This window comes from Arvicola amphibius, chromosome 9 (assembly GCF_903992535.2).
Source record: "Arvicola amphibius chromosome 9, mArvAmp1.2, whole genome shotgun sequence".
Lineage (NCBI taxonomy): Eukaryota > Metazoa > Chordata > Mammalia > Rodentia > Cricetidae > Arvicola > Arvicola amphibius.
In genome coordinates, this window is record NC_052055.2 from 122,527,034 (window position 1) to 122,547,884 (window position 20,851).

Consider the following 20,851-nt stretch of genomic DNA (forward strand, 5'->3'; position numbering starts at 1 on the left):
GAGTAGCTGCCCCATTTATGCGTTTGTCCATGGACCGCCTGTCCCTCTCACCCCTAGATTCCCCAGATCAGCTACGCCTCCACAGCCCCGGACCTGAGTGACAACAGCCGCTATGACTTCTTCTCCCGTGTGGTGCCCTCGGACACATACCAGGCCCAGGCCATGGTGGATATTGTCCGGGCCCTCAAGTGGAACTACGTGTCCACTCTGGCCTCAGAGGGCAGCTACGGCGAGAGCGGCGTGGAGGCCTTCATCCAGAAGTCCCGAGAGAATGGTGAGTCCTGCGTGGGGGTGGGCCCTCTACTGTCCACTTCTCAGCTCTTCCCTGCTTGGTGTCCCTCCCCCTGCCCTGCCCCAACTCCATGATGCTGTAGCTCCTGCCATGGGTGAAGGCCATGAAGGGAAGCTCTGTCCTTCGTGGGAAGGGAGAGGGGGATCAGGGACCCTGTTGCATGGCGATCAGCAGGGGGTGCTCAGGGATGGGTGAATGAAGACTGGCGGCTGCTGGATACCCTCCACAGTGGGTGTCTGGGTCTCTGCTGCCTTACCCACTGAATAGATGGCTGTTCTCACTTGTCCCTGTAGCAAGGGCTCCAGTGGTAAGTGACTGGCACAGCAAGGGTTAACATCTGGATGGGGACTCCAGCCATCAGTAGGGTCCTGAGGGGTGGTAGTGACTGCAGGAGGGTCCTGAGGTGGCAAGCAGGCTCCTGTGGCTTCCTAGGGTCCCCTGAGAAGAGTGCAGGGGAGGCCCTAGTGCTCCTGACAGCCCCATCCTGTGGGCTCTAAGTAGCTCACCGCTGCCCTCGACCTTGGCCAGTGTGTATTTATACCTGGAGGGCCAGAACCTCTAATTGCTTTTCCCAAAACTGCAGTGGCCGGAGGTTGGTGGTGGTGATGCCCTGCAGGCATAATCCTGCTACAGTTCTCTGATAAACCCTTTAATTGTAGTGGGAAAGCTGCCTGGGTGCCACTCTGTGCTGTGGGTTCTGTAATCCCAGGGCTGCTCCTGCCCTGGACCACAGAGCTATTGAAGGCACAGGCTCTGTCCTCCGTGGGACTCGGCAAGACAGAGGGTTTAGTCATAGTGTTTAACCCCGCTGTAGGGACCCGGAGGCGGTAGAACGTGTGTTGAACCTGCTGTCTGGGTGGTCCCAGCCTCTGTGGAGAGTGTCACCGCAGGCCTCAGGGTCACCCAGCACTTACATCTTGTCACAGTACAGAGGGGCAGGTGTGGCTTTGACCCCAAGTTCCACGGCCAGGAGCAGTGATCGGCTTCGTGTCCTTATCTACTTCGTTTTCTGCCCACGCTGTCCCCTCGCTGAGGTCATGGCCAGCTGGGGTGTGGCAGGGACATGTGTGAGAGTGTGTGCGTGGCCTGCAGGCACAGGAGAAGTTGGTGTCTGCCATGTTCAGCCAAAGGCAGGGCCGTGAATTGCTTTTTCAAGCACCTAATCAGGTGTTGGGAGTGGGGAAGAAGAGTCCACAAAAGACGTTCAGGAAGGATAGCAAAGTCTAGAAAAACAAGAAAACCAGTCCTTCCCTTGCTGGGTCCTGGCTCCTCCAGCCTCCTGTCTGGCAAGAAGCCTGGCTACCTCTCTATACTGTCCTGTGCCTCTGAGATCAGGCTCTCCATCATAGCCTGACTCTCCCTGTTCCCTGAGACCACCTCACTGGGTACGCACCCAGCCCTGTTGCTAAATGGTATTTGGTTTGGAGGACACCTCTTGGTGGGTGGAGAGAGAGAGTATGACAGAGAGGGAGGGAGGGAGAGAGGGTGGAAGCTCCAGCAGGCCAAATTGAAATCAGAATTGAACATTGGGAGAAAGAGGCCGTAGCACCTTATAGCCTAATCCCCGAGAAAGATTAAAGATGTTTTTGGCCATATATTGTATTGATTTGTCCTCTGAAGTATAAGTCATCTGGGAGGTGGTGGGAGACTCAAGGGGAGGGGAGATAGGGAGGGGAGACAAGGCTCTGCTTTTGGTCACAGGCTGGGACTTCTCATTGTGATGGTGAGCATGTCAGGCCTCTGCCCTGGACACGGCTCTGGGTCCTTCAGAGGAATGTGATTTTTTCCCCCCATTTCAAAGAGAAAGAGATAAGCCAGGCCACACAGCCAGATTGGAGGAGCTGGGACAGGAGCTGGACACAGCTTTGTCCTATGGTGGAGAATGTTGTCCCATCAGCCCCATGACACCCTCATCTATTAACTCATGCTTGAGGCGACCCCATGGTTGATGGAGCCCAGCCTGTGCCAATCACCTCCCCATCTCCACCTTGACAATTACAAATCCTTCTGCACATTGCTTAAGCGTACATAGACACTGACTGAAGACTGCTTAGGCCCACCTCCCTTGTGGAGAGCTGGGAAGGACCGAAGGCTGCAGGAGAGGGGTGCAGGAGTGGGCACCCAGAGGGGCACAGGAGTGGGCACCAGAGGGGCGCAGGAGTGGGCACCAAGAGGGGCACAGGAGTGGACATCAGAGGAGCACAGGAGTGGACACCAGAGGGGCGCAGGAGTGGGCACCCAGAGGGGCACAGGAATGGACACCAGAGGGGTGCAGGAGTGGGCACCCAGAGGGGTGCAGGAGTGGACACCAGAGGGGCACAGGAGTGGGCACCCAGAAGGGCGCAGGAGTGGACACCAGAGGGGCGCAGGAGTGGGCACCCAGAGGGGCGCAGGAGTGGACACCCAGAGGGGCACAGGAGTGGACACCAGAGGGGCACAGGAGTGGACACCAGAGGGGTGCAGGAGTGGGCACCCAGAAGGGCGCAGGAGTGGGCACCCAGAAGGGCGCAGGAGTGGACACCAGAGGGGCACAGGAGTGGACACCAGAGGGGTGCAGGAGTGGGCACCCAGAAGGGCGCAGGAGTGGGCACCCAGAGGGGTGCAGGAGTAGACACCAGAGGGGTGCAGGAGTGGACACCAGAGGGGCACAGGAGTGGACACCAGAGGGGCACAGGAGTGGACACCAGAGGGGCACAGGAGTGGACACCAGAGGGGCGCAGGAGTGGACACCAGAGGGGCGCAGGAATAGACACCAGAGGGGCGCAGGAGTGGACACCAGAGGGGCACAGGAGTGAACACCAGAGGGGCATAGGAGTGGGCACCCAGAGGAGTACTGTAGGGCTTCATCTTTGGGCTCAGAAAGGCTATGATAGGTGTTTGGGAGTAAGCCCTGGCTACTCTGTGGGTGGTTCAGTCAGGGCTAGGGAGAGACAGGAGGGGACCATTGTGGCTTTAGCTTGGAGTATCTGCCTATTTGTGGCTCAGCAGCTTCTGCCTCCCCCCCCACACACACAACTGTCTACTCTTTGAGGAGACTGAGGAGAGGAGGTAGCCTGAGGCCCATCTTGGAGAATTTAGGAGGAGAGGGGCCCTGCCACATGCCTGTCCCTCCCTGAATCCCAGAAACCCACAGGCTGCCCTGAACCTCAGACCCAGCATGTCTTCCATTCAGTGTCTGGGACCTGACACTGCCTGTGGGACCACCATGATCAGCCCTGCTGATTGGCGAGGCCCACCAGGCCCCAGCTGGTGTCTTCGCCAGGCTGGGGATTGGCAAGGTGTTGGCATGAATGTGGCTGCTACTGATGGCCGGGTCAATCCTGTGTGATGAAGATGAACCCCCATGCTTGCACGGCCCGCCTCGGGGACTTTACCTGTCTGCTCTGATTTCTCTGATGCTCTGGCCTGCAGCAGGGTGTTGACACCTCTCAGGTTGGTGAGTCCCTAGGGCTAGATGTCGTCAGGCCCTGGTGTGTATGCGTGCATGCGTGTGTGTGCTGTCACTTTCTCTGGTTCTCTCTGCTGGCCTTTGACGAGTGTGCCTTGACAGCAGCGAGAGGGAGATGTCACTTGCTGGGCTGTCCTGCTCTGAGTCTGCTGCCTTCTGTCTTCCGCAGGAAGCCGTGTGCCTGCTGCGAGGAACATGCTGTTTCTCTGTGTAACAGTCCTGGCTGTCCTGGAACTCACTCTGTAGACCAGGCTAGCCTCGAACTCACAGAGATCCTCCTGCCTCTGCCTCCCGAGTGCTGGGATTAAAGGAGTGTGCCACCACTGCCTGGTGATGTTTGGGGGTTTAAAGAATCCCCTTTGGTGGCTTTGGCTTTGCAGCTCACCTCTGGGTGGCTCAGAGCCCAAGTGCTATGGCAGGAGGCTGAGCTCAAATCCACTGCCTTGAACCTGAGCCTTCTGCTTCCACTTCCGTCCAACAGGAATAGGAATAGCACGTGCACCCCGCCCCCTTCCCTCCCCAGAAGCACTGTGAGGTTCCACTTAGAGTCTGTCTGAGCTCTAGACCCGCTGTGGGTGTGGTGTGGCCCTGAACTTGTAAGGGTACTTCTCAGAGCCTTAGCTTCTTCGCGGATGTGAAGGTGCGGGGGCAGGGGACCTCTGGACTCCCTCGTTTGAATTCTTCCTGTCCCTTAGCTTTCCAGTCTTACCTCACTGTTTGGAGGCCAGGTACCGCAGTGACCCTTGGCCCCAAAGCCCTGGTGCTCCTGCAGCCAGGAGTTCCTTTAGATAAGACACCTCCTAGTGTCTTATCAATCATGTCTTTGAATCTCAAAGTCTCTTTCTAAGTTTATCTTCTCCCCCAAATCCTCTTGTGTCTTTCAGGCACCCATAGAGTCAGGAGGGGGCTCCTCTATTGCTTCTGGCTGTTCAGCAGCAGCTGACAATGGCCCCAGATCAGTCAGATCAGTGGCTTTCTCCTGTCTGCTGACCTATCTACCCTGGCAGCTCACTCCTGTGGCCTTCCATGCCACCGCTAAGCTTTTGGAATAGCTGCTATGAGCCATTGCCTTGTCCCAGGGGTTGGAGGAACCACAGTTTCCTTGCCTGACTCCCCTGGGGCCCTGCCCCCTGGCATTGTGCAGCGTGCCAGCAGTGTTGTCCTGCCCCTGCCCCATGCACACTTGTGTGACCCTAGTCACACCTCTCCAGCATTGTTCAGTTCTTCTTGTGTGGGACCAGCACGGGGCCATGTAGGTGCTGGAGCTGTTTCTGTCTGCCTCGTTGTTCTGTCCCCTTCAGAGCACTAGAGGCTGAACAGACTCTGCTGCCTTAGCCAGCCCCTTGGACAGCCTGCCTGCTCTAGACTTCTGAGACTCCATCCACAGTAGAGCCAGACTGGCATTTGGGGAGAGTCATGAGGGGGAACAGGATGAGCCTCTTGGACCACCAGAGGGGGAGTGTGCCTAGAGCCACTGAGGGCTGTGAACAGAGACATGAGACTTGAGACAGAGGGTGATGGATTTCTCTCTCTCTCTCTCTCTCTCTCTCTCTCTCTCTCTCTCTCTCTCTCTCACTCTCTCTCTCTCTCACACACACACACACACACACCACACACCCCACATACCACACACACACCCCACATACTATACACACACACACCACATACCACACACACCCCCCACCACATACCATACACACATACACCACATACCATACACACATACACACACCACATACCACACACACATACACACCACATAACACACACACACACACACACACACACACACACACACACACACACCCCACACCCAATTTTTTTTAAGAGATGAGGGTTTGGACCGTGGGTTCAGGTGGAGAGAAGGAAGGTGGGTTGTGTTCTAGTCACTGACTGTGGTCTTGGGTTCCCATGGATAGAGGTGATTGAGCCCAGCCCAAGCTTCAGCACCATGGAGAGTGGCAGCGAGGCCAGGCTGGGCATTCCCAGGCAGCTCTGCTCCGTGGGCTTGGCTCCAGCCGGTAGCAAGCTGCCTGCTCCTGGCCAGCCTGCAGACACCGAGCCAGCCGAGAGTCTGCGAGACACAGCCCTTCCCCTCGGCTTTGTTACCAATTTCCTCCTTACCCAAACACATTTATTCCTGGACACTGCTGTGACCAGGCAGGTCTGGCCACAACGAGGAGGAGATGAAAATGCTGGTCTCCAGCAATCAGTGCGCATGGCTGAAGGGGCTGTGGTTGCAGGCTGGGGAGCCTGGGCCTGGCTCAGAGGGTCCTGGAGGAGCAGGTCGGATGGAGCAGGCTACTAGGCAGGAAGTGTGCCCAGGCCTGCCTGGTGGCTTTCCCATGTGGTTGGGCCACTGGTCCTTTTGGGCTTTTGGTTTCTCTGAAGAGGTAATTCTTGTTTTTACTGGTTGCTGGAAAAATGATTTAAAAAAAATAGTCAGACCAGCCTCCATGAGGCCCAGTGAGGACTGGAGGGTATGGGCCTGCCTCTGGGGGTGTCCACCCAAGGTGAGCACTTGGTCTCCTGGATCCTCTTCTTCCTCGGTCTCTGCCTTCCTTGACTCACGTATGCTCCATCTGGCTCTACTTTACCATAGACAGAACGACCATGCGGGTACTCTAGGCAAATTCTATGCAAATTTTTAACAAGCCAGAAGGAAGCTAAGAGGCCTTGGGACTCAAGGGAAGCCTTGGGTGTAGGAAGCAGCCAGACAAGGTGACAAGAAGGGAATGGAAAGGGAGGATGGGGACAGGAGGAGCAAGGAGGGCCCTGAGGCCCTTGCCACCCCTTGCCAGGAGAACTTCCTCCTGGCCCAGGGATGTGGGGAGAGGGGCAGGATGACTTACTAGTCACCTAAAAGAAGTGAAATAGAGGAAGGGGCCGGGGAGGGGAAAGGGGCAGGGAGGAGGGAGCACCTAAGTCAGAGACAGAGTGGGCAGAGGCAGCCATGCAGGCTCTGGATCACAGGTGGGCTCAGTTTCCTCATCCACATACCCAGGATGTGAACTGATTGGGAGGGGCCAATGAGGCAGCACAGGGCAATGCTAACTGTCTAAGGAGGGCTGTGTGGTCAGGGAGGGCTGATGGGGTGGGTAGGAGGGAGAGAGGGGGAGGAAGGGGGCCGAAGACAGACAGTGAATGGGTAGGGAACACGGGAAGGGCTAGAGGTGGGGGTGGGGCTTCTGGACCACTGTCCAGCTACGACCCAGTTGCTCTTTCTTCAGTATCCACATGCGCTTCCGGATGCCGGGGTTGTAGTGGCAGGGCTCCTGGGTGGGGAACAGCAAGGGAGCTGGGGTGCCCTGTCAGCCCCCTAGAGGACACTCTGGAGTGGATTTAGGAAGGGGGTGAACACAATGGACTGGAGAGTAGGAGGGGGAGCAGGCTGTTCTGCGAGAATAGGGCCCACGGGGGAGGGGGCACCGCAGCTGGGGCTCGAGTGGTCGGCTGCCTGGGTATGCCTGAGGCAGCCTGGTGACACCAGATATGCATTCCTGGCCCACGCTGGTCAACCTGGGGCAAGCTGAAGTCCTTCTGTGGACTCAGGTTTAGATCAGAAAGGAGCTAAAAGGCTGGGCAGTCTGTTCTTTCTTGCTCCCAATGCTCTTAGAGACATGAGCAATTATCACGACTTCATCTCTAATATTCAGTGTCAGATTCTGGGGAGGGACCCTCGTGCCATAGCTAGTGCCAGTCTGACACGAGGGACGTTCCACGCCAAACCAGAGGAGCTAGCAGGTTCCACCCACCCACCCATCAGGGTGGACATTTAGGCCACCTCGAAGACTGAGGCTTGAGCCCCTCCCTCCCTGCCTAGCATGTCTTTCTCCTCTCAGGGCTGGTGGCTAGCTTCGGGACTGCAAGCCTTCGCTCAACAGCTGCAGGTCTGGGGCAATTTTGATGGGTCAGTTCCTAATCTGGTTCATCAGTTCTTACTAACCGGAACCCATGGCAGCCAGGTCTCCAGGTACCAACCCCCCATAACACACACACACACACACACACACACACACACACACACACACGGCCCTGACCATTAAGCTGGTCAGGATGGCTTCTGCTGTTTTGGGTCTGTATCACCCTCATTGCTAGCCACCAAGGCCAGCTGGTTCCCTTTCTGGGGCATGGGTCAACAGCTTCATTTCCTACCAGGAAGCTAAAGCTAAATGGGGTGCAGGGTCTGCCCCCAGCCCCTGGTTCTATTGCTCAGCTGCCGCTGCCCTTTAGCCTGGCTTGCAGAGAGGGCAGGGCTGGCTGGGAGGGCCCTGGAGGACTTCCTTACCAGGGACTGCTGTGCCAGGCTCAGGGCTGAGCTGCCTGCAGCGAGACATGCTTGGGCTGCCTGCGTAATTACATCTCAACATTTCATTTTGCTTGTCAGTTTCCACTTCCCGGGGATGTGGACTTCTAAATATTTTATCCCCGTCTGCAACGGCCCACCCCACTCTGGCCAAACCACAGGGCAGGATCGCTGCTGCCAGCCCCTGACCCCTGCTGCTCTCCCCTGCCTGAATGTTGCTCCTATGGGGGTGGAATTGGCCTGGCACCCCAAGTCTCTCTACATGCAGGAATCTCCAACACCAGCCCACTGGCTTCCCATCTCCTAGATGGCAAATGGAAATTATTAGTATTAGTGTTATCTTTTTATTTTTTGAGACAGGGTTTCTCTGTGTAGTCCTGGAACTCACTCTGTAGACCAGGCTGGCCTCAAACTCAAGAGATCCACCTGCCTCTGCCTCCGGAGTGCTGAGATTAAAGTCATGTGCCACCACTGCCTGGGTGTATTGAACTATTATTAATTGAGCTCCCCTGTCTGCTGGGACCTGGAGAGTCAAAGGGAGGATGATAATCTCTTGAGGGACTCTCATGGAGGAAAGCCAACCTCAGGAGAACACAGGGCAGTTTTGCTGTGTTCTTGCGTCAGGCACTGTCCTGTGCCTTTACCTGTGTTTGCTTGCTCAGTCTTTTTTTCTTTCCTTATTTCTCTTCTTCCTTCCTTCCTTCCTTCCTTCCTTCCTTCCTTCCCTTCCTCCCTGCCCCCCCGAGATAGAGTTTCACAATGCAGACCTGGTTGGCTTTGAATTTAAGGCAATCCTCCTGCCTCAGCCTCCTGATTGCTAGGATTATAGATGTGTGCTACCACACTCTTCTATATACCCCGTTCTTCACACTTGATGTTGGACAAAATCCGGGGATAATTAAATGCCTTGTCCAAAGTTACAGAGCTAAGAAGTGGCACTTGGGACTTGAGTCCTGGCTCCCAGGCTCAGCCCTCTCTCTGATGTAGACAAGTCACACAGCACAAGGCAGGGGTGACCAGTGCCATTAGAGAGAGAGGAGGGGCAAGACTGGACCACTTCCAAGAGCTGGGAAACTTTTGGGGGGATCAGACCCAGAGGCTTTGTGGGTAAGGTGGACAGGAGAGAGGTAGCGACTGCTTGCCTCAGGACCATAGTGGCCAAGACTTGAGGTAGCAGTGGGTGCATGACTTGGACGAAGTAGTCCTGTTTAAAAAGCTGGGGTGGGGGATGGGGCTGAAGAGCCCTTGTGTAGCCCTTGTCTGCCTGTTTCTGGATGCAGAGGTGGATGAGAAAGGAGAAGAGGTCTTGTTCTGTGTGTGCTACCCTGGGTGTGGCTGATGGAGACAACCTTGGCCAGACTGGGGGGCCCTTTTAGCTACTGAGCCCCCTCCAGTGAGCTGGTCAGTAGACCGGGGTCTGAACTCAGCATCTAGGAGTATGTGAGGGTCTTAGGGGAACCCTTGCCCTCTCTGCAGTGAATCTGGGGAGCAGGTGGATTTTCTCCATCAATGAACAGTCATTTTGCTGAGGAGGATTTGGGTGGAAGGATATTCGTGGACAGGGCCTCCACTAATTTTCTGCTTGCATCCTGTCCCCTTGGTCCCCTCCTCAGCACCTGCCTCTAGCACTTCCCTTCTCTGGATTTTTTCCGGCTTCGTTGTTTCGGAGGTGCTTTGCCTAAATGCATTTATGTTGGATATTAAGACAATCACTCAGTGAATTTCCTCCCTAGAGCCCAACACCATGAATAATGAAGCCCTGAGCCTTTCTGAAGGCCAGCCAGGGACAGTAGGGCTTTCATGGTGGTCCGTGTATCCTCCCTCACCCTGGACACTTGGCCTGGTCCAGGCTGGATATGTGTCACATTCTTACTGCTGGGTGACTTGGCTGTCAGTGGAAGTAGTTGGTGTCTGAGATGGGACCAGGGCCATCTGTGCCCTCTTAGCCCGTGTCACAGTGTCTCACTGGTCTCTAATGCCTAGGTTCCTTTATGCCTCACTGTGTATCCCTAACCCCACAGGGACATGGCTCAGTGCCAAGAGAGGGGACACTGAGGATGAGGGCTTTGCCATAGACCCTGGGGTGCTGTCCAGCAGCTCAGATCTGCTCCCAGCTAAGTGAAAAGGCCTAAGCAACGGGATGTCTGAGGCCTGTAGGGTGTGTGGGCAGGCTCCAGAGAGCTGCCGTGACTCTCAGCTTCCAGCAGCCCCTGGAGTGTGTGGGGTCGCCTGGTACCTGGTGTGAGATGGGTGGTCCACTGGGCACTCAGTAAGAGGACCTCCCCGTGAGGAAAGGGCTGGGCCTGAGAGACTGGGTGAACATGCATGGTGGACATGGGAGACCGGGGAAGCTGTGGGGGAGGGGGCTGTGAACCTCGTGAGGGGCCAGGGTGGTCAACTTACTGTCTGACTGACTAGGAACATGTGCATCTGTGTTGTGTATGTGACAGCAAGTTGTTTGTGTCTGTGTGTTGTACATATATAAGAATAGGGCTCCGTGCTTGGGCGTCCATTCGAGGTCATTTAGGCACAATGGTGTGGTCTGGTGGGTTCAATCCATCTCCTGTGGTGTGCACAGCTGTGCATACAGCTGTGGTGTGTGGAGGCTGTGACATCAACAGTGGCCATGGTGCCTGCACGTGTGCTGCTGTGTGGTGCCTGCATGAGCTTGCATAGCTGCGGATTGTGCAAGGTGTGGCCGTTTCAGGTGTGTGGCCCTGTGTCAGTCCTTGTGGTGGTGGCGGCTCTTCTGTGGAATGGGGTGGGAGAGCTGTGTCTCTGTGAAGTCCTGGAGTGTAGGACCACGAGCAATGTGTTGAGTGTGTGTGTGTGTGCATGTGTGTGCGTGTGCATGTGTGTGTGTGAGAGAGATTCCCAACCACCTGCCCCCCACTATTCTCCCTGTCCTCCCCTGTCCTCCCCTGCCCTCCCCTGCCCTCCCCTGCCCTCCTCTGTCCTCTTTTGCCCTCCCCTGCCCTCCCCTACCTTCCCCTACCCTCCCCTATCCTCCTCTGTCCTCCCCTGCTCTCCTCTCTGCAGTCTACTGTATTCTGTAGCAATATAGGCTTTTCCACTTGACTTCCTAGGGTTTGTCTTTTCATTATTTTTTTTTTCCGGTTTTTACATTTAAAAGTATTTTTCAGAAAAGGGAAAAGAGAAGGAGAGGAGGAGCCTGCAGGACCATTGCTGTAAGAAACTGAGGAGGGGCTGAGCAGGTGGGGAGGAGCCTGAGCAACTGGAGAGGAGCCTGAGCAGGTTGGGAGGAGCCTGAGCAGGTGTGGGAGGTAGGACCCCGCCCCAAGCATTCAGAACACCAGACGGTGGTCAGCACAGAATGTGGAGGAGGCTTGCCCCTGCTAAGTGTCTCCAGGTAAGGCGAAGTTCCTCTCTGGCCTTAGACTCTCTGTTCTCCTAGTGTGTACTGGGGTCTCGGGCCTCATGGATTGCATGTAATCAGAGATCTCTTCAGTGAGAGGCTGTGGCATCTGCCTCTGGCCAGCACATAGAGGCCTTGTCTTGGCTGGGACAAGCAAGCTAGCACATGGTTGGTTCTGCACAGGGATCTGGCAGCCAGGTTCCTGGTAGGAGGTTGGCTAGCACCTGTGGAATGATCTGAGGGATCTCTAAAGGGGACCCATCAGGCTTTGGGGGGCATGGGAACCCCAGATTCCTTCAGGCCTTTTAGTCCTGTGTCTGCCTAGAGCTGGGGGCGACTGTTTATTGTCTGTCTGTCTGTCTGCCAGCTTCTATTGCTCCATACGACAGTGTGGACAGTAGCTCTCGGTGGAGTTCACAGAGAGCCTGAGGGCAGTGGAGCGGGGAGGGAGACAGTGCTGGGATGGTGGTGTCACGCCACAGAGGAGTGACTTCATGTGGCCTCTCTTAGGTCACAATCAACTTGTGTGGGATGCTCCATAAATACCACAGCCTCCAAGGCCACACACAACACTCAGTTTCCTGTGACTAACATCCCCTTCAGTGAGCCATCGCCTCTTCCTCCTCCTTTTCGGCAAGATGAGGCATGAAGACCAGGCCAGCATGCACTGGCCCAGGAGTGTCTTAACCTAATACTTTCTCCCTGTAGGAGATAAACTCTCACTTCCCACTTCCTTGAGCCAGGTGGCCCATCCCCACTGCCTGGACTAGCTGCTTCCTCTTGTCCATCTGTGTCCCCAGATGGGGAAGAAGACACGTCGCCATTGGCCCATTTTCTAACTGGAGAGAGACCATATGGCAGGTTGGCAGCAGCTGAGTACTGCCATCGTTAGAACGCCGCCAGCCAGCGAGGGCAGCCGACCGTTCCCTGGCTTTCTGTGGCCCACGGCTGGAAGGGGTGGAGACCCAGGGCCTGGTTCCCTTGACCATGTTTGAGACTTGTTGTGTGTCTAGGAGTGATCAAAGAACTACCCGGTCCTCTGTGTGTGTGTGTGTCTGTGTGTGTGTGTGTCTGTGTGTGTGTGTGTGTGTCTGTGTGTGTGTGCGCGCATGTGTGCCCTGGCTGAAACAGCCACCCTCAGAGAGTGCCTTTGCCATTGTGTATGTCCCCCCAGCTGGCAAGCCACCTCCTGCCCTCTCACACGCAGTTCTGTGTCCTCTTGTGAGGTAGCCTCTTGGAGCCTCCCCTCCAGTGTGACTAGCACCCGGGAGCGTGGCATCTGTGCAGACAGACCAGGTGGAAGCCCAGGGGACATAGGACAGCAGCTATGGAACTGGCCACAATTTAAGGATAGGATGCTTCCCAGCTCTACCAGGGGCCTTGAGGGTCTTGTCTAGAGTGCCCAGCTCCTGGCAGGGTAGGGCTGGGCCAGGCAGACTATCTGGGCTCCAGTTTCCTCACCTGCCCCACGCAGTGGTGACCACAGGTGAGCCTCGGCTGCTCTCCACAGAGGGCATGCAGGTGGGCCACGAATGAATGACATGGCCTTCTACCTGCACCCACCTGACAGGCCTGTCCAAGAGCCTCTGAGAACTGACTTCAAAGTGCTCCCTGGTGTCTGCTGGCCACAAAGCTGGGTGCATCCTGGCCCACCCCATCAGCCACACATACAGCCCTGCCCCAGGACGTGTGGGGCGCAGGGTCTCTGGGACAGGGATAGAAAGTGTGCAGACATGGGTGCAGGGACATCGGTGACCAGGGTGGCTATTCTCAGATTCAAGCCTTCAAAGAACCTTCTCAGGTGATACTGATAAAAATAGCCGATGCTTCCAGGTCCTTGCTGGGCAACAGACAGCAGGTTTGCTCACGCTGACTCACAGGTTCCACAAGAAGCCAGTGAACTAGGTCGCCTTCTAATCTCCACTTTTTAAATGTGATCTTTGAGACGCAGAGAGGCTGAGCGACTACCTTTAGGTGACCCAGCATTAACTGGTAAAAGCCAAGATTGCAAATAGGCAGTATGGCTCTTGCTAGCCTCCATCAGGGACACCGAGGCACAGCGTACTTAAGTGTTCCACCCAGGGTCTGCATTCACGCTGTGGTTGGTGTTTGTCACCGTGATGGGGGTCTCTGGGAGTCAAGAGAAGGACCCCAGCCACAGTTTCCTGGGCTGTGTTGAAGAAGTGGGGATCTCAGACTTGGTCGCTTAGGCTGACAGGCAGGGCCTCTCCACAGGAGGCGTGTGCATTGCCCAGTCGGTGAAGATTCCTCGGGAACCCAAGACCGGGGAGTTTGACAAGATCATCAAACGCCTCCTGGAAACATCCAATGCCAGGGCCATCATCATCTTTGCCAATGAGGATGACATCAGGTAGGGTGGCCACGGCAGATGGTAGTCCAGGCATGTCCCTCCAGGAAGATGGGGAGGGGCACAGGGTGTATCAGAGTGGTTGGACTCCCAGGCTAGAACCAGCTATTCTTGTGGGGCCCCTTCCCCTCTCTGTTTCCCACATCCATGCTGCCAGCCAAGTGGCCAGCGGAACACTTAGGGGAGAGGCTGCTGCCTCATAGACTTGAGACATGCTCCGTAGTCGTAATTCACCTGCTGGAGGTGTGACCTCAGCCAAGTCCCTTAATCTCTTGCCCGCACTGTGGTAGGCGGGCTCCTTCCTAGACCCCAGAATCGGTGACTCTAAGCACAAGGACTGTGGAGACCCTGCCAGTCCCTCCGTGTATCCTCCACCCTGCACAGGGGTCAGAGGTCACCAGCCCAAGGGCCTTCTACCGACTGTCCCCGTGGACCCTTCCCAGCTTCCCTCCTTTCCTCTCGCTTCTCACTTGACCCCGCTTCTAGAAACCCCTCTCAGGTCCCTGGGGTTCACCTTTGAGAGAGAACCCTGCTTATGAACAGAACTGGGGGAAGGGGTAGGCCTGATTTCACAGAGGAAAGTGAGCCCCAGGCTCAGTGACCCTCTCCTGGAGCCCTCTAAGGCCAATGCTGGCTCTACTTCCCCTTCCAACCCATCCCTACACCCAGCCTGGAGCCCTGAGTTGCAGCAACATACAAGACCAGGGGACAATGCAGGAATGGGGGAGAAAGGACCCACTCAGACAGGGTTTCCAGGCAGATTTGGTCTCACGTGGAACCCTTCCGGGTGCACAGAGGCAGGCACTGTGAACCTCTTCAAAGCACACGGGTCCCCCAGATATTGGTGTCAGGGCTCTACATGCCCTGAGGGCAATGGTTGCTTAGTGACCGCAGGCTTCTCTGAGTCTTTCCCTTGCCCCCTGGCTCCTCTCCGACACCCCTAGAGCCAGTCCTGCCTCCTGCTGTGCATTCCACTTGGAGCCTCCTGCTTCTGAGGGTACCCTAGTTCAGAGAAGCCTCCCAATGGGAAGAAGGGTAATGGTCCGGGTCCTCGTGACTAGGGGCGGGGCTGGATGGGACTCTGCCGAGCCACAAGGGCAGTCTGGCAGGAGGCAGGCTGTTTCTGGAACTCCACTGTGTTTTCAGAAGTGGATTGAGGTAAAAATAAATGCAGGTGATGACCTGGGTGTGGGATGCGAGCTCCACTCCCCTTGGCTTCTCAGACTCGGGAAGCATTAACAGGATTGTGGCTGAGGTTCCATGTGCCTGCCCCATCTGCCATTAGTGGTGGCCCAAGGTGGGTGGTGGCCTGCTAAGGGGCCAAGAGTTGTCAGAGATGAGAGCAGGGACCTTGGGTGACAGTGGGCTGGCTTGGCAGCAGGTTCCGGGGCTTGGGGAGAATATTTCCCCTCTAGAAGTCCAGTTCATACTCTCCCCTAGAATTCTGCATGCCTAGACCTCGCACCCCAGGACCCTGGGCCTGCATTCTGCTCCTCACCAGGGAAGGGCAGGAGCAGTGTCTGGGGTCCCTGTCTCCCACAGGGGAGTTTCCAACTACTCTCCAAGGGAGTGAGGTCAAGGGACTCCTACCCGCTCCTCTTCTTCCCTCTGAAGAGCTGGACTCGAGAGAGAGACCCAGTTCAAGACCAGTGGAGTGCCATTGGTCTCCTCAGCCCTGTGATGGGCTTGGGCTGTGCCCCTTGATCAGTTAGTTCTCTGCCTGGAAGAGCAGTCAGGACTGAGAGCACTGGAGCAGCTCTGGAAGGGTCTGACCTCTGGTGGAGGAGGGTCGGATGGACAAGTACCTTGTGGCATCCATGTGAAAGAGGGCCTTGTTGTGGGGTGGCCTGATGCCAGGGAGCCTGCCTCTGAGAGGATAGGGGTTCAACAGATGTCATCTGGAGCCCAAGTGGGGGCAGACATAGATTTGGGGACACACGGCTGGTCTTTGCAGGGTCAGATGTAGGCTCACGGAGACAGACCTGGAAGAGAAAGGATAGGGATAGGCCAAAGAGCTGAGGAACTCCAGGCCTGGAGCACTGACAGGCAGCAGTGATTGTGAGCCAGGGGTGAGGGGCGCGGGTATAGCCTGGGGGTGAGCATAGGCTGTGCGTGGGGTATCCTCTGTGGTTGGGAATAGGAGCAGGCATGGGTTCTGGGCTGTAGAGTGTTGATGGAGGGTCCAGATACAGCCAGGGAGATGGGCGTAGAGGGTGGGGCAGCTGGGCAGCCATACACACCTGGGCTGGGCTGCTGTGTCCCCACAGGAGGGTGCTGGAAGCAGCGCGCAGGGCCAACCAGACTGGCCACTTCTTCTGGATGGGCTCTGACAGCTGGGGCTCCAAGAGCGCTCCCGTGCTGCGCCTGGAGGAGGTGGCCGAGGGTGCTGTCACCATCCTCCCCAAGAGGATGTCTGTCCGAGGTAGGCCCAGCAGGTGGGGATGACGGCCATCCTCCCTCATGGCTTCCTGTCCACTCGCATCCTCTCCTGTCCCCGTCTTGTCTCTCCTCTTCATTGGCCTGTAACCGCTTGCATGCAGAGGCCTCTAGCATGATAGAACTGGAGTGCAGGCCCGGGACTGTCCCTGTGGCTTCTTAGCTGCTTGGTTGTGGGATAAGCCAGGCATGTGGTCATGACAGAGTCCCTAGCCTGTCCGACCCACCCCTCTCCTATCTGGGACCCTTCCCCTGCCTTGGAGAAGGCTCTGCAGGAGAGGTCTGCATGACAGCATGTTTGGGTGGAGCCAGCTCAGGGCCAGCGGCTGGGACTGGGCACCCTGCTCTGTCTTGCCTCCCTTCCTTTCTGCCTTGCCCACACCCCTTCCTCTGGGGCGAAGGCCACAGCCATCTTGGGTCAGAATAAAGCTCTCTGGCCGGAGTCTTGCAGGGTGTGAGGCATGAGGTCAGCGTCCTGGTGGTAGCCTGATTTGGTAGCACCCTGTCTCATGAAGGGGAGGTGGCTCCCAGGGCCTTCTGGTTACCTTTGTTCTACTCGGTGAAAACCAGTGTTAAGATGACAGGCCTGGAAAGGACCTCAGGAGCCAGCCTCTCATCTGCCTCTCCATCACTTGCCGAAGGTCACGTAGAGTGTCCTCTCTTCACCTTGAGGCCCAGCCAGCACAGGCAGTGGAAAATTCCACCCACCCCCCCCAGTCACACTGAGCCACGATGAGCACAAAACGACTAACCGGTGCGGTGCGACAGATGCCGGCCTCTGCCAGGTCCTCGTTTGGCCTCCCGGCGGCTCTGCCATTAAGTCACAGAGCTGGGATTTGAACCCAAGACTTAAGTACCCCTTCTGTCTGGGACATTGGGAACGTTTTAAGGACACTGGTTCTCATCTGTCATTTTTTGTTTTTGATATAGGGTCTCATTAAGTAGCCCTGGATGTCCTGGAACTCACTATATAGACCAAACTGGCTTTGAATTCACAGAGATCCACTTGCCTCTGCCTCCCTAGTGCTAGGATTAAAGGTGTGCGCCACCATACCTGGCCACTGGTTCTCCTCTGGAGATATGATTGGTTGTCATAGTAATTGGTGATGCTCCTGGAGTCTGGTGGGTGGAGGCCATCCATGCTATTAAACATCCCATAATAGTCCACCAACAAAGAGTTACCCAGCCCCACCACAGGCCAGACTACATCTCCCTCTGTCCCTCATAACTCAGACAGTCCCCTGAGTTCTACTGGGATCCCCGATGGGATGAGCCTAGAGGGTCTCCGGGCAGGGGGAGAGGGCACTGCCCTACCAGTGCCAGCCCCAAGGTAGAGCTGCCTGAGCAGGAAGGGAGCTGGGCAGCTTGCAGAGGGCACGAGAAGCCGGCGGTGTTTGTCGGCAATGTGTCACAATGCGGATGTTCTAGACTGAGGAGGCAATGCAGGACCTGGTCTTGTTGTTTGCTCTAAGTGACCCCCTGCCTTCTCTGGCCACAGTTTCTTCCATGTGCTCAGGCTGGGCCTGACCGTGAGGGCATCTCTGCCATGCAGGCTGTGGCCCTAAATTATATATGCTTCCTGGGACCTAACCCAGCTCTTTTCATTTTGCATGGCACAAAACTATGCCGTGTCTGCTTGTTTTTGTTTTTATTTTTTTAGCTTTGTCTGGGCCCCAGGTCAGAGGATGCTTCTTTCCCTTCCTGGTCCGGTTTATCTGCTTGCCTGTGTGTGTGTGTGTGTGTGTGTGTGTGTGTGTGTGTGTGTGTAGGGCAGGGAGGAGGCCCTGACACCCCCAATTCCCTGCCAGGGTTCGACCGATACTTCTCCAGCCGCACGCTGGACAACAACAGGCGCAACATCTGGTTTGCCGAGTTTTGGGAGGACAACTTCCACTGCAAGCTGAGCCGCCATGCGCTCAAGAAGGGAAGCCACCTCAAGAAGTGTACCAGTGAGCACGCACCTGTGATGGGGCTGTGTGGGCAGAACGTGGGACCGTGGGGGTGGGGACTGCAGGGGCGGGGCCCCGTGGGAGGTGGAGCCTGCAGAAGGTGGGGACTGTGGGGGTGGGGTGGAGGCCTGTGGGAGTGGGTACTCAGAAGCTGCCCCTCCCGTGTGGACGTGTGATGGGCGAGGCCTGAGAGTGGAATTGATAGGGGCTGAAGGAACAGGGCTATAGCCAGAACAGGGCGCAGCCCACAGTGGCTCTGAGAGCTCAGAGCGCGAGGGCTGCGCTGTGTTCCCTCCGAGGGCAGAGCTGGAGGAGGTCTCACAGAGGTGTCTCACTGCCTTGGGATTCACTGTGCTGGACTGACCCTGCACAGCTGGTTCCATGCCTGCCACTCAGCACAGGGCACCCCTGTGACCTGCCCACCAGGGGCTTCACCATCACTCAGCAAGCGCTGGGCTTGCTTACGCTTGGGCCTGTTCTTGTGGAGGATGGAGACCAAAAGAGCCTGAATCCTCATGGAGTTTCTAATTCTAATGGAGAGACAGACGATAAACAAGATAAATAAATCATGGGCTGGGTCAGAGGGAGATGCGCTGTAGAAACAAAATCCATTTGAAAAGGAGCAGGAAGTGCTGTGGGGGAGGGCAGCCGCCCTTCCCAGCCACAGGGATGCACTATGGGGGAAACTGAGCCCCAAAGGGGTCACGTTGGGGGAGGTCTGAGAAAGGGATCTTAGTTCCCACAGGTGACAAGGGCCAAGGCAGGGTTTGAACCAAGGCCTGAGGCTCTCCACCCCGAGATTGCAGCCTGGCACCTGCTTCATGTGCATCTGGACCCAGGTCCTGAGAACTATGGATTTGCCCACTCCCCCCCCCCCCCCCCCCGCGTGACCTGGGATTCTGGGTGCTGCATTCATGTGGTATCTCACCTAGGGTAAAGACTTTTGTCTTATGCCCTCTGGAGTGTCCTGGGCAGCTCATTCAGGGAGATGAGGGTGGAGACATGCCACAAGGAATCTTTGGCATGGATTTGGCATGGAGGTTCCCTAGGTGGGGTGGGAGGGAGCTAGATGAAGTGGAGGAGTGGGGGTCGGGAGCATGAGAAATATGCTGCCCTCTGGTGGCTGCAGCCCACGGGACGAGCAGCCACTGGGGTCACAGCCAAGCCCGTGGTGTCTGGTCTGCAGAACATGTGTGTGGGTGTGTCGAGGGGCAGTGTGTGTAGCTATGCATGTGCATGAGTGGTGGGCCTGAGCTGGGGTGTATGTGGGTCTTGTGTGGAGGTTCATGAGTCTGTTTCTCATGCTTCTGCACATTAGGCTTCTGATTGACAGGATTTCATTTTACCCTCCCAACTCTAGAAACCCGTCCGTTTCGCGTGTAAAGGAGGCTGTGGAGACTCAGAGAGGCCAAGCGGTGTGAAAGGCAGCACAGCCCATGTCAGGCAGGAATCACAGAGGCCATGCGACACATGGGCTGGGGCGATGGCCCCGTGGGTAAAGCACTCACCCTGCAGATGTGAGGACTTGAGTTCTGATCCCTACAGCTCACAACTGTAGTGAAGAGCACTTACTGCTCTTGCAGAGCACCCAGGTTCAGTTCCCAGCACTTATAGGGGGGCTCACAATTATCAGTACTTCCAGTTCCAGGGATCTGAGGCCCTTTTCTGGCCTCCATAGGCACTGCATGTACATGGTGCACAAACATACATGCAGGCAAAACACTCATACCCATAAAACAAAACCATTAATAAATCTAAATAAAAGCCAGGCATGGCTTGCACTTGTTATCCCAGGGATGGAGAGATGGGGGCACGGGGAGATGGGAGAAGGTGGTCCCTGGCTTTCTGCACAGCTCACAAACAAAAGGTGAAAGGTACCCGTGCAATGACCCTGAGGCTGTCATCTGACCTCTGCACACACATGTGCATGTGTGCCCCTCCCCACAAACACGTGTGCACACACATACATACAAAGAAGCACATGTCTAGTGACGGAGGCTGAGCTCATGAGCAGGTAGATCATGTGTCCTGTCCACTTGCTCCCTGTGTCCCTCTAGGGTGGAAACATTGTGTGGACACCCTAATCATGGCTTCCCAGAGCTGGTTCCCAGGGTGGGTAGGCATGCCTGGAAGTGGGGTGAGATGGACAGTTGGGGCGTCCTGCTCCAGCATCTAGGTGAGGATCAGGACTCTCTGGAGTCCCTCCTGTCTGTGGGGATTCAGGCTCAGCTTCAGAATGGATCCATCTGAGGCAGTGCCCAGGTGCAATCTGGGAACCTTCGCTGCCTGATGGAGCACGCAGAGGCCTTCTGAGCCTGTGGAGCTTTGAGAGGTGCCTGGGGACAGCCCTGTGACCCTCTGGCCTTGGATTGCTCCTCTGAGAAATGGGGCTGATGTGAGCGGCCCAGGGGATCTGCAGGAGGAAGAGAGGGCGCTAATGGAGGCGCTCTCTGAGCTGGAAAGCGGAAGCTCTGCAGCCTGGCTGTGCATTAGAGCCACCTGGGGAGTGCTGAGGGTCCCCATCACGGTGGGAGTGGCTTTCAAAGCTCCCTTGGTGACTAAAATGGGGACTTAGGGGTGGGGCATTGGATTTGCAGCTTAGCGCACAGGAAAGGCCTGGGGGAAACTCACGAATGCTCATCCTTGACTCCACGGGGCAGTCGGGCACCCAATCCC

The 20,851-nt window shown here is 56.4% G+C and overlaps 1 protein-coding gene across 2 annotated transcripts in view; it reads left to right on the forward strand.

Annotated features, from left to right (window-relative positions):
- Grm4 (glutamate metabotropic receptor 4) overlaps positions 1-20,851 on the forward strand; it is a 71,698-nt gene that overhangs the window by 30,191 nt on the left and 20,656 nt on the right. Inside the window, exons 2-5 of one of the 2 annotated variants that reach the window (XM_038342935.1) lie at positions 58-274; positions 13,658-13,793; positions 16,058-16,212; positions 18,035-18,175. In XM_038342935.1, coding sequence (XP_038198863.1) covers positions 58-274; positions 13,658-13,793; positions 16,058-16,212; positions 18,035-18,175 — 649 coding nt within the window. The remainder of the gene's footprint in view (positions 1-57; positions 275-13,657; positions 13,794-16,057; positions 16,213-18,034; positions 18,176-20,851) is intronic. The other variant, XM_038342936.1, reaches the window with a different exon arrangement.